Source organism: Ischnura elegans, chromosome X, assembly GCF_921293095.1.
Source record: "Ischnura elegans chromosome X, ioIscEleg1.1, whole genome shotgun sequence".
NCBI classification, from domain to species: Eukaryota; Metazoa; Arthropoda; class Insecta; order Odonata; family Coenagrionidae; genus Ischnura; species Ischnura elegans.
The window spans coordinates 77,070,560-77,098,006 of record NC_060259.1 but is presented as its reverse complement, the minus strand read 5'-3'; the positions used below and the strand labels follow the sequence as shown (position 1 = coordinate 77,098,006).

Below are 27,447 nucleotides of genomic sequence, written 5' to 3'. Positions count from 1 at the left end.
TTCCTGTGCTCCTTCACACGTGCATCGAAGCTCATACCCGTCTGACCGATGCACACTTTATTACAATCCTGTTTGTTTCATTCTGTAAACCCCTGATTGCTTATGGTGATTAAAGATAGGGCTCCTCACCATGGGCGGATCCAGGATTTCTTTCTGGGAGGGGCACAAGCACGGCCGTATCCAGGATTTTGTTCAGGGGGGGCACAAGGATACCTCGTTATACAAAACGAACGAAATGAGAATGGGACCGTATTAAAAATCTAGCATATTTTTAAGGGTCTGGGGGGGGGGCACGTGCCCCCGTGCCCCACCCCCTGGATCCGCCTATGCTCCTCACCTCAACACTAGAATGCCCGGCTGGGTCAATTTGACCCAAAAGAGAATACATATTTATGTTGATTATTTTGGAAGGAAGAAAAATTTTACACTCGTATTTCATGACTTTTAATTATTCATTTTGGTTCTCCTCTGTGAAAAATTTAGGCCTGATGTTAATATTCTTTCTATTTTTTCTCGTCACTTCTACCTGCCATGCCCGGATGGCTCATTTTGACCCAGACTATCAAATCCATTTGAAGCCTTTCTACTTTTCCTTTGTATTCAATGTACCGGTGTGTTTTACACTGATTTTTTGTCAAAATGTTACAGTAGTTTTTTTTACCTGATACCATTGAAATTCATTATACCTCCCAAACCCATCAGAGGAAAAGTGATAATCATTCACAAATTTGTGGAAGCTAGTTTCCCGTAACACCATAGAAATTGTTAAACAACTACAATTTTAATATTTTTCGTCCAATTAAATTTTCTACTACCCTCCAAAATGCTTTATAAACAATATTAATAAGTAAACTGGGAAGGAATTAAGTATTTTGAGTAAAATATGCAAACATGGTCATATTGGGTCATATTGACCCACTCGGTCATAATAGGGCGTAAGGATTGGCAGGGCATGCCAGTGTTAAACAATCAGGGGTTTACGGAACAAAGTGCAAGAAAATTCTGATTCGTATTGCTTTCTTTAGGCTGTATGGGATTCCCGAGCGAACGTGCGTATTCGCGCTCTTCCCTCGCAGAAGGATGGCCACGAGTGGGAAGAGATAGACGAAGGCAGAGGGGGAGGGAGGTGAGGTTGAGCTGAAGGGGAGAATTGCTCTATATAAGAAAATCCGTGGCGTAACGCGCCGATAGAATGCGCGATATCCATCTGAAAATATAGGCACTGTATTTTCCCCATAAGAAGCCGCAACTTGGAATCGTTTGCAAGACGACGTGGGGTATTGCCGAGGAGGGACTCAAGGAGGAGTTGCTACAAGTCAGCTTCAGAAAGTACGAGTCTTTCCGATCGGTCTATCTAAAGGTATATATTGCACGATTGTCCTAGTCCTTTTAACGGTTCGTATATTTGTCGTGTAGCATTTGTGAGGTCCTTATAGGACGTGGACCTTGGCTATTTGGTTTTTTTCATTTCCGATCTCTAAAGCCGGTGTCCGACGGTCAAATCTGCATCAAAATTATAGAATTAAATTTTGATACAATGGACGCGCACCATCTCCCATGGTCAATTTTGTATCCAACTAGCTTTTTGGTCCAATCGTTTGTAACAGATTCACAAGGAGACATTACGAGAGTGATGCTCGGAATCTGAATGTCGACGTTATTTTCTGAAACTAAACAGGTAAGGTAGAAAAAGTGTCACGGCTTTCTTCCACATAGGCCCGGGTCCGTGGGATGTTCTCATGTAAAGATTTCGCCTACCTTGACTACCCTGGAGTAATCATTGGTACTGAGGTAGCCTAGTGCTCATGGGCGCTCCCCCAGTGTCCTTTGCCGCGTGCGTCCCGATTTCCAGTCCCGGTGGAAGCAACTTTTTTCTATCTGCATATTCTATTTTAGAAATCACTGTCACAACCCATCCCCATTCGTTTAATTTAGTTACTTGGCGATTTGTTTTGAATTGTCATATTAGTTAATGGATTTTAAATGGAATTTCAAATCGTGCCTTACCACGCGAATTTGAGGATGTATATAATTATGCGACCCCTGTTCCAGTATCAAATTCACCATGGGTATCAAATTTCTCCTCGGAGTTGTCGCGGGCGAAGTTGGGAGGGGAGCTGCCTTCTTCTACCCCACCCCCCTTTCTCTCCCTCGAGGCGCTTCCGCTTTGGTCTCCGTGTCCCGGCGCACAGAGGGCTGAAATCGGAAAAAGCAGGCCAAAATTCAAAATATCGACTTTTCCATTTCGAACCGGGAATACTCTATTATCATTTTAGAAGGTCCAGGGCATGTAAAACTGAAGTTAATTTCTGTCAAAATTTTATGTTTAATTTTTATAGCTCGCCAAAAATCAATAAAATTCTATGAAATCGTGAGTGCGCGATTTATACATAAAATTTCAACGTTTGTTCCCCATGCAATGGAATGCAGTTAATAACGTTGCGCCAACGTTAACATTACAATGCAACATTTGTAGCGTTACCACAACGTTGAGACAACCTTCTCTGCTGCTGGGGTCCCAGGGCCTAAACCAGTCGGACAATTCCCTTCTTTCACCATCTCACACCACTTCGCCATCTTTCTATATCCTTCCTAAAATTCATAAAGCAAATAGTTAAGGCTGCCCCATAGTTTCCTCCTGAGACTCTCCTACGGAGCGCATCTCCGCATTTGTTGATTTCTATCTCCAACCCTTTGACCAGTCCCTTCCATCATACATCAAAGATTCCCACGACTTCCTTTCTGAACTCAATTCTGTTTCCCTCCCTTCCCAATCAGCCCATTATCATAGCCACCATTGATTAACCTTTATCCCTCATTCTGAGAGATTCGCTGCTCTCCGCCATTATCTTTCACTACTACCCACGCTTCAAAACCCCAGCACTGTCTTTCTTCTTGATCTTTCCCATTTTATTCTCGCCCACTATGTCTTCTCTTTTAATAATAACTACTATCTGCAAGTGTCTGGCTTAGCAATGGGAAGTAAGTTTAGCCCTTCTTATGCCAATCTTTTCCTTGGCCGTTTCGTAGAAAACTTCCAAGCAAATTACCCTCTAAAACTTCTTGTTTAATTTTTACGATATTTTTATTCTATGGTCTCATGAAATCAACTCTCTTAAAAGCTTTTAATTTTCAGTCAAATCTTCTGCCTCTACTTTTTTCATTTCTTCTATCTCCAATACTAATATCACTTTCTTGGATGTGGACATACACCTTTTTAGCAATAACAAATTCAAGACATCGGTTGAAATCAAAGCTACAAACAAGCAGCAAATCCTCCACTAGAATAGCTGACAGTTAGTAGATGTTTTAGGCTGTTAACCCTTCCTTCTTTGGGAAAAGGGAGAATCTTTTCTCAGTGTTGGGAGCTACGATAGGGCCATATTTATTCTAATCTAGCTATATAGGAAACCTGTGATAATTATGCATGAATCAAATTTTATACATCAACAGTGAAACCTAATAAGCATCCACTGCCTCCTTAACAGGTTTTTTTCTATTGTTAGTCCAGGAAATGAAGCTCATAAGAGTGCAATACCTTGCAATTTTTCATACTGAATAGATTTTAATAAAAATTTGGGATTAGACTAATCCTACCCTCAACTTCAAAATCTATAGTATGCCGATGTGCGCTTTTTATTTTTTAGGGATGAAAACTACCCCTAAATGTCAAAAGTTAAAATTTAGTTTGGATTAGTTGAACAATGCTTGCTTTATGCTTTGGAAAATAATTTCAGAATATATCAACCCTTATTGGGGGTTAATGTAAAAAATTATTTACCCTAAAAAATAACTTATTCGTCACAGTGTTTCAATTTAAGAATATTTTTGCTTCAGATAAGTACTAATTTAATTTTGCAACTCTTCAATCCTTAAAAACCACCCCTTGTAGCGTTTCAATGCTTATAAACTACTTTAATACGTATAAATAGGAAAAAATTAAAATTATACACACAAGTTAATTTACACAAAAATACACTAAATATTTATATGCACAGACAAATGTAAAACTAATACAACACAGAATTTAAAAAAATTATCATCTTCATTTATATAGTCATCGTCGTCGTCATCCTTACCTTCTTCTAATGCAGGACAATCCTCAACAGAGCACACAGAAGAAATAGAATTGCAATATTATACCACTTCTCTTTAGCCAAATGAAACGGCGCACCCTTTTTGTGATTATAAAAAAATACTTTGAGATTTTTTCGGGTACAGGCGGTTTTTTTCATGTTAATGGGATCCAATAGTAAACAATTAAATGTTTATTTATGGATTCATTGCATATAACACGATATGTATAACAGATACTGAATGGCGTCCAGTCTATCCGCGATACACATGCACATACGCTACACGCGTGCGAGCGCACACATACACACATGCATATGTGTTTATAGACAAATTATGGGTATGTGTGATTATTTTGGTGTAAATTTGAGTGATTTTCGTCAGTGCCGAACGTGTAGCACACAAAGTTTATGCCGGTAATGTGGATTATGATGCTTTTTATTGTGTTTTTCGAAATGTTCCAAAAAAATTGAATGCTTTTCAAACATTATGTTTTTTGATGATGAAAAGTTTTTTTTTAGGTTTTTTAAGGGCTAAGAGACTACTTAATATCTATTAATTCCTTAGTTTTTAAAGGGGCGAGTTTAAAGGGCTTAAATAAGGTAATGCTTGCTTGTAAATAGAGACTTCAAACGGCCATATTTCACAAAATATTTATTATACAGGAAATTTAAGCAAATAAAAATGTTTGAAATTATAGTAGGTACAATTTTTCAACCCATAAAGTTTTTGTATCCCCATTATCTTTGGATTTATTTTGAAAAAAAGAACATTTTTTACGAAAATGTAGAAAATCGTTTTTCACTGTTAGATCCATTTATTTTAATTAATGATTGTAAATTGATGAAAATTTTATCATTTATTGATAGTATCTAAATAAAGAGAACTGCAACAGGAGTACGATCAATTTTGGAGAGGGCTGTAATTCGGTTGCCGTTTTCACTAATATTTTCGTAGAAAAAAGGAAATACATTATTTTTATCATAACTCACTCAAATTTCATGCTAAAAGATTTCTTTTATATTTCTAAAGAAAGGTTGTAAAACTAATTAAAACAAATTTTTTTAAATTTTCCTGAAAAGTGCATAGTTTTCCCGCTATTTGACATTGAATAGGTATCTAAAATATGGCGTTTAACGCGTTTAACAAACAAAAGCTATTCATTAACAAGCCGTATCTCGATTCATCCTGGTAGCCAAGGAAACAAAGAGAAATAATTTTCTTTGTTTTTTTATGAACTACTATTTTATAATGTATAGTTTTCTTGATTAATGCATATTTTCAAGTTATTTGCGAAAAACCAATTAATAACTCGCAAATAACTCGAAAAACAGAAATACCTTTCCGCTTTTCCGCTTATACATAATTTTTTTTCTAATCGATTCCTATGGTCAAAATTTAATAAAAACTTTCCACCCCCAAGATGGGGTGGAAACCACCCCCAGGGTAAATGCGCCCATCTGCATGATATAGATTTTGATCCTTGGTCTATTCCCTATCCACTGTCAAAATTTCAAATACAGTACACTCCCGATTATCCGGGCTAATGATGAGGAAGGACGGCACGAATAATCGGAAAACACGGATAACCCAAACTTTCACTTAAATGCCTTTTAATGTTCATAATTTACCTAAAACAAACAATATATATTATTATTTGTGCAGTTATTCTGTTATTTTGGAGTGCTTCCCGGACCCAATGAGAGATTTCTTCGCCAGGTCGCGATCTTTTTAGCGGCGACAAGATGGTTGTACTCGTATTATTAATTCTCCATGTAAGGCCTGGTTTTGAAAACCACACATCGGCGGCTGTGTGATCATGGATACAGAAAAGTGGTTTGCACGAATGCTTCAAAACCAATGCTCGACGTCGGGAACTACACTGTCAGGCACTACGCCACGCAGTCGCGTCTCGCACAAGTTGCCCGTGTTGCAACTGCTTCGGGACGTGTATCCGTGATCACGGAGCGCGGTCGCGCATTGCAAGGCTTGGAAAACATAACACGGTGCTCCCGTGATGCAGCTAGCGCGCGATCGCATCCGTTTTACGAAGGGTATTCTAACGGAAATAATAAGCCCGGTGTATCCTCGCATTAATGCACTAATTCCGATGATTTTCCGTCCGATTTTATTTTTTATGAGGATCGCGGAAAAAATTGAGCGAGAGTGAAAATCATGCACGAATAATCCGTAACCCGGATAATCGGGAGTTTGCTCTAAATCCATCCAGCTTGAAAAAATTGCAAGCCAAAGCGCTTCATTTCCTGGACTATGTGGAGTGTGGATGAAATTGATTTTCTAGTTACACTATTATGATTCACAAGTCTTTAGACTTCATATGAATTGTGGGTTATATTTCTAAGGATTTAGGACTGATTACCTCCTTGTGAAAGTGCATTTGTGAAACTACATAATTGCTACTTCTTGAATAGTGAAATCCAAAACAGCAAGACGTTAATTTTTTGGTGACCTAACTGACCTAATGTATCAAGAGGTACTACACTTTAATGACAATGGCTTGTTTGGCTATTTACCCTCATCTTATGTCTATTTTATGGTTATCTTATGTCTAGAATTTGCATTATCAAATTCACATAGGTATATTATAATTTAACTTCTGCGGTGTTTTTCATTGTGAACTTTGTTGGTGGTTGAAAGGAATCAAAGTCAATGCCTGCACTACATATGGGTTGCTTACTGTTCTGCAATGTGCTTTTGTGCTTAAAATTATGTCCATCTTGAGTCGGTGAAATTAACTAATTCAATGCTAACGAGAGGGTTGGGAAATGAAGTTCAGAGTGGGACTGCGAGTGTTTGCAGCAGTACCCCATAGTGTTACAATCCCCCAGACATAAGACTAGATGCCCAGCCATTCACGAGAAAAACGCTCCGAAACTTTCCGTCCTACAGTATATAATACCATGCGCCTGCTCTATAAAAATGGAGTGGTAGCCAAAGTAGTCAGCTGGTAGGATTCGAACATGAAACTGTCGGCTTACTATTCCTGGCTGACCATCTAGTCTTATGTCTGGGGCATTGTGACACTATTGGGTGGTGCTGCAAACACTCCAAAATTCATTTCCCAACCCTGGCACTCCCCTTGTAAGATTGAAACAATATATCGATGCATATATTTTGTTAAATTCTTCAGGTAAATTGGTGGCTGGCTGAATATTTGACGGAACTGAAGTTGCAAACCACACAAATTGAGTTTTCTGACGGGCTTACTCAAAAGATGTATCTTCTGCAGTTTGTCAATTATTATGTTTCCATGATTTATGCTGCATTTTTGAAAGGAATGTCTGTGGGATCTCCTGAAGGTTATGATCACCTTTTTGGATTCAGTCATGAAAAGGTTAGTTGGATAATAATTTTAAATTTTCAGATATCTTGTAAGTTATTGTTTTCAACAAATGGAACTAAAATCAAATATCAGTGTTTTTTCCCTTAACCCCGCAAGAGTGACTTTAAATGCCCGTGGTTCAAATCCATGGGCCCACAGATAAAGACAAAGAAAAAAATGTGCCAAGTCTATTAACATCTTCCTTCAGGTCAGTTGTTGCATTTCTGCAAAACTTTCTGAGACCGAGTCGCAATCAATCCTTAGGGAAGATCCAAATACACTTCTCTGTAGTAATTAGCTAGTATAATGTCAAATCTGTCTAGGAAAATATTGTGGTGAGTGGTTTTTTGGCACACAATTTTCTTTTACTTTATTAATCGTATAATCGTGACCAAACTTGACTGCACATCATTTCTGCACTGTTAAGAGGCTAAATTGTGGTGTACAACTCTGCCTCTAATTTTGTCTGACATTATTTTGACGTGTTATTTATAATTTGGGAGAGAATATCAGGAACTAGTGGAAAATAGTATCCATGATATTGAATGTTATAGACTGTTTAGGAAGGGTGGGATAGTATTATAACGGGAATGGTCAAAGCAGCAGAGAAATCAATCGGCTATGTTGACGGCGGAAGGATAAAGCCATGGATTACAGAGGCAATGGTAAAGGAAATGGAGGAGAGAAGGAAGAGAAAGAACGTTGACACAGAGTGGGGTAAAAGAATGTATAGGGAACTAAATAATCAATTACAGCATGAAACTTAGAGAGTAAGGGAGGCTTGGTGGTTAAGACAGTGTGAGGAAATGGAAAAGTTCCGGAAGGAAGGAAAAGTGTATTGTTTTCAGTTGTGTGCCAAAGTTTAGTCGCTGTTGGGCGACTAAACTAAGTTGAATGCTTTGGTACAGAATTTCACTATCTCTCAAATAGATTGTCACAGATAAATGTCCACAGATTAAGCACTATAGAAAAGAAGCAAAAAGGGAAATTTTTTTCCTTAATATTTATACATATTTTTCCTTTGATAAAAAATTCAGTATTTGATTGATCGCAATTTTAACCTGTAGTAAGCGTTTATAACCCTTGTATAAAGTAATACATTCTGTATGGGCAGTATATAAGGTAAAATTTCCCTTCAAATTTCTTCATATGGAAATTTATTATGACATATGAGACAAATAGAGGATATTGCTGTAGTTTTTTAAAAACAGCTTTTAGATCGAAGACAAATTGGTTGTTCCCCAGGGTTATCTACTTTTACTGAAGCTGTTTTTGGATTGTCCATGGAGAAGTCATCCACCAAGTCTTATCAAGATCTCCCCTACTTCTTTCTCCACAGGACTATGAAGCCGGGTCGGATGCAGTAAATGAAGCCATGGAATATTCCTGTCATGTTGAACCAGTAAGAGCTTCATTGCCATCAAAGCTGAAAGCAGAACGAGGGCTTGTTGGAGAATCGTTACAGGGTGACTTACTGTACATATGTAAACAGTCAACAGAAAAATCATTAACACCAGCTCCACTAAACAAGCTATTGAGGTACAAGAAACCCTTGGTGAAGCATGAAGCATATGCTACGCATAAGACTTGGATGGGACAATCTTATGATGAACAGTCTCTATTACCATCTACACATGTGAGCAAACATATAGATGAATTAACGCCTATAAAAGTTTTGTCAAGTAGGGAAGGTAAACAAAAATGTTCAAGCAAGAGTATGCTTAATTTTGGAAAATTTGTCTCGCAAAATTCAGGTAAACTAATGATGCTTGTATTAACTACTCAAGTGGCTGCTGTTCAAGCATTTCATGACAGCACACGAGTAGATTTTGTTTCAGAAGGAAATTCGACTGATAGCTTTTCCATGATTCCTGTATTGCCCATTCAAGCATCATTCAATATAATGCAAAAGAACACCTCTGATCTTACTGAAATCCATCAGTATGTGGACATAAGTGAAGAACTACTCCTAAAAATACTACATAAATCAGATACCATTATCAATGACCTACAAGAACTAGCAAACTTTTTAAGTACAAACAAGGATACCAATAGGCCTCCTGAAGAAATATCTAATCCGACTACTTTTATCCGACTATCGCGTATTGTTAGGTCTTTACCTATAGAGGAATCCATTATGTGTGAAATAGAACAAGTTACACTAATTAATTTGAGAAATGAGCTAGAAGCTACTTTAGAACAGCTTAATGAAGGGGGTAGTAATAATTGTCAGCTTAACTTTGACTCTGATAAGTGTGAAGAATTGATAAAATTGGTGCAATGTGGTTATTCTCATCTCAGAGATGGGTTTATTGCTGCTAGAGAAAATATGAGTGAAGTTGTTCTAATGGGCAAGAGTATTGCAGAATTTAAGGAAAAATATATGAGATTACTTGATGATAAAATCAAGTTTCATTCACAGGAATATAATCAGAAGATAGTCAAGTTTAAAACAGAAGTGCAAGAACTGCAAAACTTGTTGAATACTTCAATTTCTCTGCTGAAAGAACAAAGAATAAAATCTTGTATTTCAGAAATAGGTAGTGGAAAAATTGAAAGTGCCATACAAGACTTCAACTCATTGAATGATGACTCTGTACTAGCTAAAATTATAAGATCTGTTTATGGTGAATATGAAACATTGAGTCAAATAGATAACATAGTAAATTTTATAAAACAGCTCCCTTCTTGTGTTCAGCATAATATAGCCTATACAGTTTTACTTGATGAGATGCGTAAAAAGGATCACTTAAGTAGCCCCAATGTGTTGATTGTTGCTCATGCAGCTAAGAGTTGTATGGGAGAGACTTTCATGAAACCTTACGTCAGAGGTGTCATTGATGCATGGGCCCATAAAGTACGCATTAACAAGGATAATGCATACATCATAGACTTTGATAGGAAACATTGGGATGAATTCAGGGCTAATTTGCCTGACCTCATTGATAAAGCTTATGTGAATGAGCTAAGCAATGTAGAAAATGTAATAATGTTTGTACGTCAGCTGCCATACATTGAGGATGGTATCATAGGCTACTCCTCATTATTCAATAAAATGCGATCCAATGGGCATGTGGGCAGCTATCAAACACTCATCCTAGCTAATATAATTAAGGAGTATATGGAGATGACTAATTATCCTAATGTGAAGCAGTATTATAAAGACATGTTCAATACTTTGAGAAGTAATCTGCCTAATTCAGTAAAAGGGTTAATCTGGAGCAGTAGAAATGGCTGTAAAATATATAATCCTTATTATGGGGAGTATCTGTCTGTTTATAAGCCACCCCCCCCTCTGCACTTGTATCTTAACCCTGTTGCTTCGTTGGCAGTTGCTTCGTGGGCAATTTATTCATTGAGTTCCGCCAAATATAAAATACGTACCAGGGACCTGGTGCCAACTGATAATGATGATTTTCATTGGGAATTAGATATGCTGGAGAAAGGTAAATATTTCAAAATTAAAAATATACATCATGATTTTTTTTTACTTTCCTCTGATGAGAAATATAATTCAGAAAGGCGTCATCTAGGTTATGGAACTTGTGGACATTGTGTTGACACTAAATGGAGGCTTGAACCTGAAGGTGACAATTTTTTGATTAGGAGTCTCAGTCATGATAATTACTTATATGCTGACTATAATAAAGGGAATAATGGTAAGCGCTTTGTATTTGGATGGTCATCAAATTCCATTCCAGATTCAGTAAAAAAGGAGAGGAGATGGAGGATAGTTTGTTGAGGTTTTAAATGATAATATTTTGCATCCGCCTATTTTGTCCACTCAAACATTGAGTGCTCCCGATAGAGCACACAGAGGAGATATTTGTTCTCGCTGACTAAATAATGATAAGGCTGTTGAATGCATGCATCAAGGGTGTCAGTTAATAGGCTACAGGTACATATATATCATCAACAGAAATATGCTGTCATCTTTGGATTGAGCTGTTTTATTTGGTCAAGATGGTATACCTGTCCATTAGATTGCTACCAATGGCTTGTGACTGAGAAGTTTATTCCCAATTATATAATCCTGTTGCATCATCCAAATGGCATACAGTTTTACCAATTAGACCCAGGTAAACGAGGGCTAAATAATTATTATAGCTTAAGCTATAAGAAGATATAATTTTCAACGAATTTTTCCGTAGGAACTTTTTAGGGCCATTTTTATCCTAATCTAGCTGTATTGAGACATGTGATAATTACGATAACGGATCACATTTTATACATCAACACTGAGACCTAGCAAACATTGACTGCCTCCTTTAGAGGTTTAGATTTTGGAGTGCAGGTGTAACTAATCTTCCCGTCACACCATAAGTTTATACCATAATCAGGGGCAGATCCAGGATTTTTTATGGGGGGGCACAAGGGTCTAATAGGTCCTCTCATTTTTGAGATTAAAAAATATGCAACAATTACTGTAGAAAACATTCTCTTTATTTTGGTTTGAAAGTTGTTAATATTACATTAAATGATTGAGGTACAAAATAAAATGAACATATAATGATAACTGTCTTAAAAATTTTATCTATTCATTAAACGTCTGGGGGGGCACATGCCCCAGTCCCCCACCCTAAATCCACCTATGACCATAATGATTCACAAGTCATTGGACCACATATGACTTGTGGGTTATATTTCAAAGGATTTAAGACTTATTACTTATTTGTGAAAGTGCATCTGTGAAACTAAATTATTGCTTCTTCTTGAATAGAAAAATCCAAAACAGCAAGGGTCTGTTTATTTTTATTGAGAACTAACCATCCTAATGTATGAAGTTGTACTACTCTTATGTGACCATGGCTTTTTGGCTATTAGTAGAATAACAGTCAAGAAAATTATTATGACTGAAGCACCACACTGGATTCATGCAATTACATGGTTATATATGTACTACCGCTTTCAAAAGTATGTAGACACCCAGGAGTCCCACTCAACTAATGGGGCTGGGTCGTGAAAACTTGTGAGGCTGGCACATAAAGCGACCTGCATCCTTCACTCGTATGCCATCATGAGCCGTCGAGGGCGGAGGTGGATGCGACCTAGCCACCCACGCTGGAGTCAAACTGCAGGAGCCCAAGGGCACAGCTAAGAATTAAGGCCAGGGCAAGGCCGTAGCCAGGGGGGGGATCAAGGGGGATTGATCCTCCCTCCGAAATGAAAAAAATAAATAGATACTTTATGCTTGCTTGGTGCTCACACGACGATATTATATAGCGGCCCAGGGACATCTAGTAGGCCAATGCGACTTAAGTCAATAATTATATAAGCGAATTTGTAGGTGCAGTGTGTGTAGTTGTAGTGCAGTGTGTGAAATAATAGTGCTGTGAATTAGTAGAGAGGTGAGTGACTTATGAGCCTCCTGAGGGACCGCAGAATTGACTTTGACACCGAGGAGTTAATTCATTTGTTCACTGCAAAGAAAGCTAGAAGGCTAAATTCAATTTTATAATAATATATTTTCCTTTAAGTGTTTATAATAAATATGTATATTTAACCGTATACGCTATTTTAATTATCTTATAAAAATAATTTTATGTTTGTCTCCTATTCCATGAACCCCCCCAAAAGATATTTTCTGGCTACGGCCTTGGGCCAGGGGGGTTTTCGGCCCAATTAATACTTAAGGATGAGGGGGTATCGCATACCCGCCAGGGTAAGCAGGAGTTGCGGGGACCCTCCTCCAGAAAAGTTTTAAGAATATTGGTTCAAAATGGCAAGTTTTATGGCTTCCTGAGGGATATTTGATTAATCCTTGCACTATTCTATAAGTAATACTGATCCAAATTTATTAAAATGGACCTAGCCACCTTAACTTAAAAAATTTCTCTTAGCTTAACTAAATAAACTTCTCTCAGCTCAGAGGGGGGGGTTTTATCACCCGAACCCCCTGGCTGCACCATTACATGAGCCCAATCAGAATTAAGATTAGCGGATAGAATGTACTGGGTTTCACACGTCCACACTCACGTTTGGCCGTCAGAGTGTTTTCTTTCGAGTTCCTTGTCAGGGTTTTCCTATCTTTAGATTCATATTTGGAATTGCCATTTATCTCTTACCAACACATCGCTCCTTGGCAGAGTAGGTATATACAGTGCGCGGTAGTCGCGGTAAAGTTCTGGGAGGGTTTGAATCCCAAATTATAATAATTTTTTTCACTTTTTAAAGGAGACATCCTGAATATCAACATAATCTCTACAGATGACTCAAGAAAAAGTTATTATTGAATTTTTTAAACGACTGAGTAATTTAACTAAAAGTAGCCTCCGAGGTAATTCGAATTACGAAAATTTTTACATTAAATTAACCTAGGAGTGGTAGTGCCAGAAAAAAAAACAAAGATTCCAAAACGCGCACTCCAGGGAAAGCAATAAAATCAATGTAATAGGCAATTCCAGTGTAAATCGCCCACTAGAGCATAAGCGTGGAAAAGAATCAACCGAAATTCAGTCCACAAAATATGGCATCAAGTTTGTCGTAGTTAATTGCATTAGCATGAAAAATAAGAGCACAAAAATTGAGCATAAATGTCAGGACGCAGACATTTTCATAGGAACTGAGAGTTGGATTACAGAGGATATATAAGTGACAGCGAAGCTTTTCCTCCAGCATATAAAACTTACAGATGCGATCAACGGGATAGGACTGGTGGCGGAGTTTTTCTATCAGGCAATTCACATTTACACAGCACTGCCCACGAAATTATCCGCAATGAAATAGAAAGATTATGGTCTACAATTAGACAACAAGTGAAATGGAGTACATATATGAATATGTTTGCTCTTTTTATAGACCTCCAAACTTCGAAGTTGATATTATTTACCAATTAGAAAATCAAATATCCGCATTTACTTTCAGAGACAGCAAAGGTGTAATAATTATTAGGGGAAATTTTAAGCTCCTATTCCCAAATTGGTATTCTTACACTGCAAACTGAATTCAAAGGCTAGGGAAATTAGCGTGATCTTACTTAAGACACTATTTACCCACTTGGCAAGTGTATGGGAGGAAATAAAATATAAGGCCTTTTAGTGATAAGCCATCATAAGTTGATGACATAAATCAATATTATTGACGGTTTAAGTGTTTGCAGAGTAATGTTTACAACCTTAAAAATTGGAGTAGACTAATTGGTAAAACCAAAACGGAATATTTATTTGATGCATGCAACTTCATTAAATTTGGCAAGAAGCTTAATCGAACACGGACTTCGTAGCTAAAGCAGACAATAAAAACACTGACGTATCATGGAAATACTTCTTAGAAATTCTATACCAAGGAATCAACTAATTATTCCAAACATACTTAAGTTTGATAGTAAAACACCTCGCTGGTACAACAACAATGTTGGGATGGTCCTTAAGAAACAGAGAAAACTGTACAACTTACTCAAAAGGTCCTTTTTATTTATTATTACTATACTAGGCAAGACTTGTTCATTGTATAAGTAAATTATCCATGGCACTACATTTCTTGCGGAGATAGTCCAACTATCCTCTTATATGTGCGGTGGATAGTTTCAACATAAAAGCGACAGGTAAAGTGAAGGCAGAGTTCTGAAAAAGATAGAATTAGTCAAGCGTATTGTGAGAATATTCTTGGACGAGAAAGTGAAAGATAGGTGCTATTTTGCACTCAAATACTGCTATGGGCGCACAGAAAGCGTTACACAGATGTTAAACGAATTAGGTTGGGAGCCACAAGACTCTCAGAGGCTGCACGCTAGGCTTACTTAGATTGCTTGAGCAATGGAGAATGTATATCTTTATGAGCGACGTGGGGATCATCATATTAGGGCCTCACTACGTTTCTAGGTCCCATGCAATAAATGAGAGAGACATTTGACCGAACGGATAGGTATGAGAATTCATTTTTCACCTGCACAATAAAGGACCTTAATAAATGCTAGGCGTAATTTCGTAACAGTGTTTCTTTTTGTGTGTAAACGGCAGGTGTCCTAACACCCCCGCCAAACACCTATTAAGGTGGCTTGCAGGGTAGTATGTAGATGTTGATATATTAAAATGATGATGAAATACTATTTACACTTACGAATGCAATTGATATCACCCATATCATCAAACTTATTAACGGCACTAACCCCGGAGTTAGCTTTGATATATTTATGTTGGATGAATGAGCTTACTATGGTTTTTTTTTAAGTTGCCAAGGTTAAAATGAGAAGAAACCAATATATTTCCACCTGGTCCTTATACTAATAGTGGTTCCCACACTCACTGAAAGGAAAGCGTCGGTGCTTTTGCACAGTGCACAGTCAATGAATCTTTTTAGAAATGTGTTAGTGTAGATAAAATCATCATTTTAATAACTTTAGCCATTTAAAAAATTCAGTAGTAACTTTTGCTTGAGTCATCTGCATAGATTATGTTAATTTTCAGGAAATCTCCTTTAATAAGTGAAAAAAGTATTATAATTTCAGATTCGAACCCTCTCAGAACTTTACCGCAACTACCACACACAGTATAGACCTACTCAGCCAAGTTGCGACTCGTTGGCAAGAGATAAATGGAGAGTCCAAATATAAATCTAAAGATAGGAAAACCCTGCCAAGAAGCCCTCCGCTAAAAGAAAGAAAACACTCCAATGGCCCAACGTGACATACTTTTGAAAACGATAGTACCTGACTGTGCTGACTCAATTCAATTGATTGACCTCAATTGTGATAGTTTTAATGATTTACCTTTTACGGGACTAGAAAGAATAACAGGATTAAGTTTTGATGTTACTATTAATTACTACTGCTAAATCCAATCACACTCTGTAAAAACTCTTTGGCAGCTTTAAATTTTTTTTACGGAATGGACAGTGGCACAGCAAGGGGGGGTTTTGGGGGTTAAAACCACCCCCAGAGCTCATAAATGCTTAAGTTTAATCCATTTGACTTAATTGGATTGATATTACGAATAGAATAGCATAAGGATTAATAAAATATCCCTCAGAAAGCCGTAAAACTCACCATTTTGAACCATTTATCTTAAAATTCCGCAATTTATAAATCTCGCACCTACCGCTTATCCTGGTGAGTATTCCACACCCCAAACATCTCTGCATTAGTTGCACATATACCCCCCTCAGCCTTAATTCCTGGCTGCGCCCCTGGGAATGGATTAGACTAGTCCGAAGGAAATAAAAAGCAAGTTGAATACCTTGTGTATTGATGCCTCTCCTTCAATTACTGCCATTATACAGTTACAAGTAAAAAACACAGCCTCACGATCCAACAACGATGCTATTTGATGCTACCTACTAGTAAGATCATCTAAATTGATATGCAGTTAAAGGTAAGCAAATATATTCTTTGTTACGTATAAAAGCAAATAATCACTGTGATTGTGTTTAAGAAGTGAGGAACAATCGCTGAATTATATTCTTAAATAAAATGGATCGCAAACATTGAAGTACAAGACACTTGAAGCAGGGGCGCAGCCAGGAATTAAGGCTGGGGGAGGTTTAGGTGCAACTAATACCGGGGTGTGTGGGGGTATGGTATACCCATCAGGATGAGAGGTAGGTGCGAGATTAGTAAATTGTGGAATTTTAAGATAAACGGTTCAAAATGGTGAGTTTTACGGCTTTCTGAGGGATATTTTATTAATCCTCACGCTATTCTATTAGTAATATCAATCCAATTAAGTAAAATGGATTAAACTTAAAAATTTCTCTGAGCTCTGGGGGGGGGTTTTATCCCCCAAAACCCCCCCCTTCGCTGCACCACTGACTTAAAGAACTAACTATCAGTGCAATGAGAGAATATTACAAGAGAAAGAAGGATATCATTGAAGAGGCTATCTCTCAAAAGCTATCAAAACTGCATCAAGCGGTGAATGCTTGCATTGAAGCTACCTGATGGATGGGACCAGCAGGCAGTCATTAACCATGAAAGAGTGGGCTTACAAATGTACCTTGATGGGCATTATAAACTCATAGCTACTTGACCACATTTTCATCAGTAATATTCGACCCCTTATTCCCTGCCATACAACCATCAAATCTGATACACCTATCAAAGCTTTCTTCGGGATGGCAGACTGACAAAGGAAACCTTGAACCCCAAACCCCTGTACAAAAATGAAGGGTGGTTTGGGCTGGCATGTCAGTGCAATAAAAAATTCTTTAAAAAATGTAATCATGCCAATGCTGTCATACCACACCTCCTTGGTTCGCTTCGGTTTTGGAGTTCCTCAGCAGCAGCAAGAATGCAGATTTACCAATAGCTTAGTTTCCTTCATCAAAGAAAACGAAAGGCATTGATTGCGATTCGTTACCCACCATTAGTGTATTCATAATATACAAATTACTTAGTTTTAGATATCCCAGTATAGACGAATGTTAATGGTCAATTTTAACCTCATTTGAAAAAGGCCAGATTGGCGCCCATGCGATGCCACTCCACGTGACGTCACAGGGACCTAGTTTCTATACGAGTAGATAGGAGTTTTACATCGTCTGAGATTACCAATGCATGCATGAGGCACAGAGCTCAGGGAAACATGTCTTAATAATCACCTTTTAAAACTGGCTAAGGTCGGAAAGTTTTCTTCGTTTGATAAGGTATGAATAATCCTTATTTAAGCCAAGCGCTATCAGCCAGCAGGGTACTCTGCTACCTGCTAGCATCCTGCGTCGTATTAGCGCTCAAAGCCTCGCCCCAAGGTCACCTCAGTTGCGGCAGCGGGAACCAGAACGACGTTACACGGAGTTTTCCCGGCATTCATACTTAGCCGTCGCGTTTTCGCGCGCTTGAAAATTTTCACTTTTCATTTAATCGCGAAAAATAGATATCGTCATTTAAAAATCTAAAAGCGTGAAATACGTACTCCAGGAGTAATAATATTTCGATTTAGCCAATAAAAAAATAATAGGAAACCACCCTATTTGAGATTTTGAAAGAAAAGAAGATTGTGGGACCTCCATAAAATTTTATAACCGGGTAAATGAATTATCAGGTGTATTGAATAGTAGAACTCCAATATAATATCCTCCAGCAAAACTAGCCTCACAGAGGATAAATACATCGTTTAATATCTCTGGTCAATATGCATTTTGACAGATATATTTCGCATATAGACAGATATATTGCTTTTGTCACCTACACAAAATTATTGCTTGAGTCGCCTCTATTTCTATAAGTGATACGAAGATTCCTTAACACATTGGAAAGACTACAGAAATTCTTAATAAGAATTAAAATGAAAACACTTTTTAAAGAGTGAAACAGCTATATTGGATTTTTGCGCTATTCAGGGAAAAAGAGCTATCTCCAATGAGAAATTTATTTTTAAAAAAGCTAGGGATTTTTCTGAAGCCATTGACATTGGCTTAAAAGTATCACTGGAAAGCACAAGACAATTTATTTATTATTCGCATGACAAATGTGGGTATACATATTTGATGACTTAATCAAGACGCAAATGAAGTTAATTTTAAAGTATTTACCTTTGGCAGGTTATTTAGTCCTATTCCTATTGCATACAAATGCCAATACATACAGTTCTTCTCTGGACTACTATCGGCGTAAAAAAAGGTATAACGCTGAACTTTTGGGATTTGTATGAAATTCTATCGAATCTCCATTGGTCCTGTAATACAATGGCGCAGCGAGGGGGGGTTTGGGGGATAAAACCCACCCCACAGAGCTCGTAGAAATTTTTAACTTTAATCCATTTTACTTAATGGATCAGTATTACTTATAGCATAGTGTTAGGATTAATCAACTATCCCTCAGAAAGCCGTAAAACTCGCCCGTTTGAACCGTTATTCTTAAAAATTTTCTGGAGGACGGCCCCCACTACTCCTGCTTACCCCTGCGGGTATGCAATACCCCCACACTCCTAAGTATTACTTGCTCCTAAAACCCCCCTAGCCTTAACTCTTAGCTGCGCCCCTGCTGTAATATATCGTTTTACTCATTGTTAATTCGAATACAACACTGATTCATTAAAATTTGTTAACGTAAACGTTTAGTTGAATGAAAATTAAACTATGTTTTTCCACATAAAATATTTATTAGATCACTACCGTGGTTTCGACACCCCGCGTCATCCTCAGGCCAAGTTCCTACGGTCGAAAGAGTGAAGAAGAACACCCGGAAAACTATGAGAAAGCCGAAACGGTCATCTTCTCCGTCTCGTCATGGCCAAAATATTTTGTGCACTTCACTGTTTTTTTTTAGATAAAACGACATCTTCGCATTGCCAAATAGGTTTTTTTTAAGAAATTTTCCCCATTCTTTGATTTTTAAATGGACGAAAAGTAGATCTCAATTTCCGAGGTGCAGTAAAGTACATGGATATCGAAGTTACGTAAGCTATATGGAAAAATTATTTTCAAATTATTCATGTTAGGAAATACTGATAGTGTTCCTCTTATTTAAAATAAAAAATTCAAAGACGAAAATCGCCATTTTGGTAGTGTGCATTTCCGCAAGGCGATTTTCATTTGTGGTAGAAGTCGCTCACCATTACTTCCATTACCACCGCCCTCAAACCGAAAATAAAAACGCAAAATTGCTGTCTAAAATGAAAATTTACCTCTCAAATACCCTCGATTCCAACATCTACACATTCGAATCGCGCTGCGCATGCGCAACGCACGCAAATAGCTCCTAAACATGTCGTGAATAGGTTCCTCAGGTGAAAACATTAACAGTGTGATGTCATCGATTCGAGCCGTTTCTGGTCGGAGTTTGGGCGTATCTATCTACAATCCGAAGTTCGCTCCATGACAAACGAAAAGCGATTTACGGGGTTAGCGGTATACGTTGACGTTGGTGTACGTGGTCAGCCGCTGAAGACACGTTGTTCGTGGTTGTGTTGCCCTCATAAGTTGTGGAGACTGTGGCGAAAGTGCTAGAGCTACTCTGAATCTTCTCGCACAGTGTGATCTATATTAGAAATTCAAAATGTTTAGGCTTCAGTTGGGGGTTTCTGTTATCTTCGTAGTATTTACATTAACTTTAGGAAAGCAGTGTGTTAACCCAGAAGTGTCGGCGACTACATTTACGACCCAAGATGCTACAGTTTTAACTAGCATAGCGTATGTGTCTGAGTTCACTCTGAAGTGTTCAAATGGAGCTGAGAAGGATCGTTTGCCTTTGTATGCGGAAGTTAATGGTAAGTGTGGGTATTTTTTCGGATGTAATCAGTTTTCCTGTAAACTCAATTTGTTACCGATTTAGTTATAGATTCAAGGGAGAATTTTCTTTCTCCTTATGCCTTGAAGTACCGGATTTCACGGTTAATCGTTTGTTTACACGTTGGTAAAATTATTTTTCCCCGTTATTTTTAAACAAATTGTAATTTAGGGTCAGTTGTAATCTCCCATATGTAGGTGGGTGAATTTTAAGTTCTGCTTATTTGGTCATTTATATATAATGTGAGGTACTAGTTGTTATATAGTTAATATGAAGTTCTTAGTAGTTACCTTTATATTGGGTTACGGTGCTCTATCCGCCGGTTATTGATAATCAGGTATGCCAGTAATTTTATCTCCTTTACCTTTTAGGTGTCACACTGCCCACAGCGAGAATCGGACCCGAAGGAAACGGTAGATACCAGGTAAGTTAAATTATTTTTAGACGGATGTTAACTGCCACTTCCTTCGTATTGCTGCTTCATTACTGCTTAAGTAGTGCTAATTCAGCTGGAATCGGGCTTCAAAGAAGCTTTACTCATGGAGACAAGATTCTTTTATTAGCTTGACACGTCGTGGATACAGAGTTATAGCAACCCTTAAGCAAGCTTAATCGCCAACCTGTATGAAGATCATTACATATGCGAGCTGTAACTAAGTTTTAATTTCAACAGCAATTGTCGGCACTCTTTGCAACACCGAAAGTGAACATAACACCTTATTCAATTCCCAGTCAAGTAAAGGTGAATTGCAAATAGGCTATTTCTGAACCATTACCTTCAGAACAGAACATAACTCATTTAAATTCACCAATTATTTTCAGCCGCAGTTGTTCCTCTGATGCCATGGCATTATTAGTCATGTTTTATTGCATATATAGAATGGCATTTATATTTATTTATTAATGTTTAAAAGGACTCATGGAAAACCTTTGAGAAATGCTATATTAGTGCTGAAATTGTACCAATAGCAAAATGAAGGCAATGCCACCAGTAGTGGTAAGGGTACTTGAATTGCTAGATTTTATCTGTGGTTTTATAGTCAACATGGCTTGCTTAATACACATTGGCTGGTTCTTAATTTGTTTTTACAAGCCAGGGTCGATTGAATTACTTGTATTATGCTGTCTGGTTTGGTGATTCATGTATTTCCTATGAATGTGTGTGCATCAGGATAGGGTGAGCGCAATATCTAATATCAATACCATTCATGTGAATTTGTCTAATTATATCCAGGAAAACTTATTTGTCTAATTGTTGGCATACATCATTGCTCATTCATTCATCTGTACCAGGAAAGGTAACTCCTTTAACCAATCAATAATGTCCAAAACTACAATTTTGTGGCACTTGCTGTAGATATTCTATCATTTTCCCATGTAGCTGCATCAGTTCATTTTTTTGTTTCTAAAACTACATATGTTCATCATGTGTTTCATATAGATTTCCCCACTGGAGAGGCCTTGTGCGTGTTGTATTTGGGGCAGCAAAGATAAATTTAAAAATAATAATAGTCTTTTGTGAACTTTACTCACTATGCTATCACTTAATTTTAGGTCAGTTGGACAGAAGAAATAAGCAGTGCACACACTGGGGATGTTCCTGTGCATCTATATGATGAAGATGGCTATGCCACTCTCAGGAAACTCCTAAGGAATAATGAAGACACTTCAAGTGCCAAACCATTGGTTACGATTGTTGTCAATCATCCTGGTGCTTATCAAGGACCATGGGTTAATTCCGAATTCATGGCTGTCATGCTGGCTGCTTTGGTTTGGTATTTGGCATTCACCGCAAAGTCAAAACTTCTTGCATAAGGGACCATTTTAGTGGTGCAAGCAATCTTGTGTCATGCTTGTGGTCAAATGCACATCTGTTTCGATTCCATTCATGCCATCTCCTAGTTCTGGCGCAATCCATCATGATTGGAATGAGAGTTCATGCGGGGATCAACTACACTCATTCTTTTTCCCACTGACATTTGATGAATGGAGCATGAAATTGCTTCAATGTTACTAAATGACTATCTAATTTTGTTCATATTGAATATGAAAATTGTTGAAAACCAATAAATGTGGCACTTAAATGAATGAGGTACTGGATCTTCATTTTGCCCCTCTTGTCAGCATTTCTTGTTGCCTGGACATGTATTAGAATTTTTAAAGTACCTAGTTGAATGTATGGTTTATAAGAGATGTGGTTGATTTTTTTTAAATTAAGATGATTATTTTATGAGCACTTTGTTAAGATAAATGAAGAAACTTAACTACCCTAAATTAACTACATCCTTTTTATTCGTCGCAATGGTGTATTGCATCTTAGTGTTTGCATTCATTTTAGGCATGTGAATATCTTAATCTTGTGTCGATGCTTCCTTCATTGTTATATTACACCATAAATGAGTGATATTAAGGCATGCTGAAATTTTGTAGCCATTCTTAGAAATGTGCTGAATGTCATTTCAATTATTATAGGTAAATTAGTGTTTAATTGAATTGTTTCTCTGTTGTGTCCATTTTGTTTTGCTCAAGAGGTAGCTTGAAAGGTTAGGGTGCCTCATGGACTTCAGGTTCTTCTCAAGGGCTCTTCTCATTTTCATTGTGCCTTTTGCCCTATGTAATTTTAATACTCCCAGGGTATTCTATTGAAGGAATGTGATGGTGTTCCAATGTGTTGTGAGGTTTTGGTGATGATGATGTGGTGATTTTTGAGCGGTATCTGGGAATAGCATTGTGAATGCATGTGCAAATCTTCTTACACTGAATAAAAGCGATGTGAGGGTAACATTTGGAAATTGAAGTATTTCTTTCTAAGTGACAGCATTTGTCCATATTTATAATAATCAAATTGTTTATTTGAGTGTGTGTGCATATAAGCCTATGTTCCAGTAGTTTTCCAATGGCATATGGGTTGTATTATAAACAGAGCACATCCAATTGGTCCTGAGAGTAATTGATTACCTAAAGATTAATGAAATAATGTGGTCAACATGAACTTCACCATATTTCTTAATACTTTCTGTTGACTTAAGGATGTCCTTGTGCCTAATTCAAGTATACTTTTACAATGAAATTCTTGGTGGACCTTTTTGATTATGATTTTCCTCCAACTACAGATCCCAGTCCATTTTCATGTCCTGGGATCTGTAGTTGGCAGTTGTATCCCTACCCATTTATTATTATGGTGCTAGTCTTATCTCATCACTAACATGTGTGTGTATGAAAAGTAAATAAGGTGAAGAAGATTTCTCATGTCCAAATCGAGGGTTTCCTTAGGTAACCTGATAACTCTTGGGGGCTGATTAATTCTGATGCATGGTTGCCCTCCAAAGCTTTGGTTGCCTGTGGCAAATTAAAAAAAATATAGAAATACAGTAAAACCTCCAGGGTGGCCACTGCTGGTTCAGAGGAAATGTAGCCAGTTGGAGGGGTTCACATAGTAGTTTTTTATAATTACATTACATTTTAGGGTGAATTAAAAAAATTAAATACAAAAGTTGAGGGATGGAAATTTTTTATTGCAATTTATTGTTTTCTGTTATCAAGTATGATTAACATCAAGAAACAGCAAGTAGCTCTGTTTTTTATGTTAACAATATTTATTGGTAGATCTGCACTTGGCATGTTGGTCGAATAGGTCAGTTTTAAAGAAATGCAGGGTTTGTAAAAATGACTGTCATCTTAAAATGTTGGGCTTCATTCCTCAAAAAGAAAAACAAGGAAGTATCCCTGAGGGTTAATTAAAATAGAAATTTATTTCACTTTATTCCCACACAATGAGGATGAGGGCTGAAAAGGGGCACTCACTCTTGTAAAGCTGTCTTAGTCCCACCCATTGCAAGGTTTAAGGGACCCTCAAAAAGGCAAAAATCTCCAAGGATCCAGGCCCTTTGTAAGTGACTGACAATAGAGTTTAATTAACATTCTTCCCTCAAGTTATGTCACAGAATATTTTTAAATAATTTTGTTATATTAATGGGTCATGAGATACAAGAAGGTTCACGTCTCTCTTACCCTTTTAATAATTATTTCATTCATTTTCCTGGTGTATCCCAAGATAAGAGGTTAGTTTAAAGCTTGATTTTTCTCTTCTTACGGCATTTTCTGTATTTTTGGGATACCATGGGTGTGGCGATTTCATGTTATGGTCTACCTGCTGGTGAGGAAGAGCTGTGGCTGTTGAATAGAGGCTCATTCAACAAAGGGTTGATGGAGTAATCATTGGGCTTATTCAAGGGGAGTTAACGCTCAGATTAATACCAAAAAACTGCAGAATATCCTCCTGAATGTGACTGCTGCGTAGCACCTTATTCGTGAGCACTTGGTCATTTCTCGGAGCAGTCATTTTTGGAGCTACTTACCTGAGCACTCGCTGCTGATATGCAGGAGCTCACATATTAGCTCTATGTGGCCAATGGCCTGTTGATAAATGATTCAAAAGCTCCTATTTTTATTATCCAAAAGCTCTAATTGCCCAGCTTACAACAGTGAACACTTACCAGAGGTGGCTGTTAGGAGAGATGTAAAACATTTTTTGTTTTGGGCTCCGCAAGCCCCGAAACGTATGTTCCTGTCTTTTTCCTGCTATCATGTGTGTGTATCTTTACTTTCATCCTTGTGTCCTCATCCATTTCTTCTGCTGATGAGTGGTGAGCTGCCCCAGTGCCATCTATTGGTTACTCTTGTGGGCCAAAGCAAAGGGAGTTTTCTTTGAATAAACCCCCGCAGAAATCATGGTAAATCTAAGCTTCCTAGTAGTGCAACTGGTTAGAGCACCCGGCCGGCAACCGGGAGGTTCTGGGTTCGAGTCCCAGTCAGGTTGCATTTTTACCCTCTGATTTCTGGCTTTTTCCATCTACCAAAGCACCGTTGTCCTCGTCCCTTTTCTATTATATGTTCCTATCCCTTTCTTTACTCACCTCTGAATTTATTTGAATACATATATATATTTACACACCTTTCCTTTGTGTTAAAATTATTTCAATACCCGTTTTCTCATCTTACACATGAAAAATAAAAATTCCTTTCCGTCCAATGGTAGAAAGCCCATGATGGCCGTTATAATACAATACACATCCAAGTTCATGAAAGACAGTCTTCGATGGCAATAACTAAATAAACTCTGACAGTCTCCTCTAATACAAAGAAACGAGGATGAAGTACAGATGTTTTCATCGGGTTCGTGGTGGGACCTGCATTACTCCACCACACAGAAGTCTGACCTAACATAGGTTCCCAGGAAAGGAAGATAGAGGTAGCAGAAATGAAGATATGTACTACCATGGATGAGTTGGACGACAAGGTAGGATAGAACCAGGAATGGTTATTGTGGCGGAGCTCTTAGTTTCAAGTGCCGTCACCAAGGCCAGCCACCTGGCGGAGGTCGTTGCCCTGGGACCCTGAAGTCCCTGCTGCTGCCACCAGGGTACGCGGAACCTATTTCCAGGAAGGCGCAGCAAGAGAGATGCTGACAAAAAGGCAACGGAGAAGGACTTCTGCACGGGAGAGACATAAAGCATCTGTATAGCTTGCTATCATAATATATGTGGTCGAATTTACTTTCGTGTAATTTATTGAATTGAGATTGATTACTGGATTACCCCATCCTCCCTTCAGTAACAAAAAAATTGATAATGTTTTGCACCATTTGCTATGAAGAGTCAAGAATATTAATTAAATGACGTGGAAACCCATTATGAAAAAAAAATGATTTAGCCAAAAGTATACCTTGATGATGACCTTCAATTATTGAAACCATGGTGGGAAATAACGAATAAACATGAATTGTGCAGAGGTTATTTCATGCCCAAAAGACCTAACATTGGCCATAGCTAGTGTGGATTTTTCAATACAAACGAATGGATGCCGACGAGGGGGAAGGGAAGTGACCACTGAGGTAGCAATAGTCAGAGGTATTCAGGCACTGCCCGAGACTCAGCTTACTTAGTGAGACGTTATTGCTACTCTTCGGCAATTGGCTCCAACCCTCCTACTCATTTATGATCCTACTCACAGCAGAAATCTATTGTGCAGGGGTTATATCATCAATGATTAGTGCAAAGAAATATTTTGTTGCATAATCCAATTTTTTACATTTTGAAATGAATTCTTTGTTTTCTTGTGCGTATGTATTTTAAACAAAATTTTAGTGTTACCATTTACACGCTTCAGGAGTTGGAGTCTTAGTACCTTGTGTTTACTAACTTTATTATTATCAATGCCATTAATCTATTTCAAATTCCACAATACTTAAAAAAAATATTAGTTATTCTTATAAAGAATTGATTTAAAAAAACACTGGTAACACAATAAGTTGACCGTGGACTCGTGCTGAGAGATAAGGTAAGAAGGTCTAGTCCGGTAGCAGGGGTAATGGCCAGGCACCCCATTGAGTTGGGTCCCAAATCGGAGGGATGAGAATATCTGGGCTACTCCACCCGAAAAAAAGAGCTCCGTACAGAGAGGTTCAAAATACTCTTATGCTACTCATAGTACAGAAAACGATTTCCTCTCATAGGCACAGGCAAGAATGGGTTAAGCTCATTATGAATGAAACAGTTCGGCACAGTTTAGGACAATCAAGCGAAGGAATGGTTGATAAGAGGGGAAGGTGGGAGAGGGACACAGGAAGAGGGTGAGGAGTTGCCGGAGTGCTTAGCCACGAATTTCGTTCGGGAGGGGGGGGTCCAAAACCAGGGGGGAAAATTTTTGAAAAATAGGGTACTAAGTAATGGGTTTAAACTAATTTTAACACTTTTCACAATCAAAAAAACTTCATTTGTTAAAAAAATACTTTGTAAATGCATGATTTTTCAATAATTTGTTTTCTTTCATTAAGGAAAATAATTGTGCTTTTATATTTCGGGTGTGGGGG

General features: G+C 37.7%; 2 protein-coding genes across 3 annotated transcripts; both read left to right on the top strand.

The window, feature by feature from the left end:
- Window positions 1-1,180: 1,180 nt before the first annotated feature.
- On the top strand, window positions 1,181-11,830 carry LOC124171035. Of its 2 annotated transcripts, none has more exons than XM_046550180.1 (3): window positions 1,181-1,329; window positions 7,226-7,429; window positions 8,757-11,830. In XM_046550180.1, the coding sequence occupies exons 2-3, from the start codon at window positions 7,310-7,312 to the stop codon at window positions 11,157-11,159; spliced, it is 2,523 nt and encodes an 840-aa protein (XP_046406136.1). In that variant the 5' UTR covers window positions 1,181-1,329; window positions 7,226-7,309; the 3' UTR covers window positions 11,160-11,830. The 2 variants fall into 2 exon arrangements, with proteins under 2 accessions (XP_046406136.1, XP_046406135.1); XM_046550179.1 differs by having other exon boundaries at window positions 1,181-1,360.
- Window positions 11,831-20,202: 8,372 nt separating this feature from the next.
- Window positions 20,203-23,368, top strand: LOC124170747 (translocon-associated protein subunit delta). Its single transcript, XM_046549673.1, has 3 exons — window positions 20,203-20,556; window positions 20,948-21,000; window positions 22,131-23,368. Exons 1-3 carry the CDS (start codon window positions 20,346-20,348, stop codon window positions 22,389-22,391), a joined length of 525 nt encoding a protein of 174 aa, XP_046405629.1. The 5' UTR covers window positions 20,203-20,345; the 3' UTR covers window positions 22,392-23,368.
- The last annotated feature ends 4,079 nt before the right edge of the window (window positions 23,369-27,447 follow it).

Bases quoted from the DNA above. Each gene is read 5' to 3' on its own strand.
- LOC124171035 (XM_046550180.1), top strand. From the start codon at position 7,310: ATGTATCTTCTGCAGTTTGTCAATTATTATGTTTCCATGATTTATGCT. The intron at 7,430-8,756 runs GTTAGTTGGATA...CTTTCTCCACAG, and splicing joins TTGGATTCAGTCATGAAAAG to GACTATGAAGCCGGGTCGGA.
- LOC124170747 (XM_046549673.1), top strand. From the start codon at position 20,346: ATGTTTAGGCTTCAGTTGGGGGTTTCTGTTATCTTCGTAGTATTTACA. The intron at 20,557-20,947 runs GTAAGTGTGGGT...TTTACCTTTTAG, and splicing joins TTTGTATGCGGAAGTTAATG to GTGTCACACTGCCCACAGCG. The intron at 21,001-22,130 runs GTAAGTTAAATT...ACTTAATTTTAG, and splicing joins AAGGAAACGGTAGATACCAG to GTCAGTTGGACAGAAGAAAT.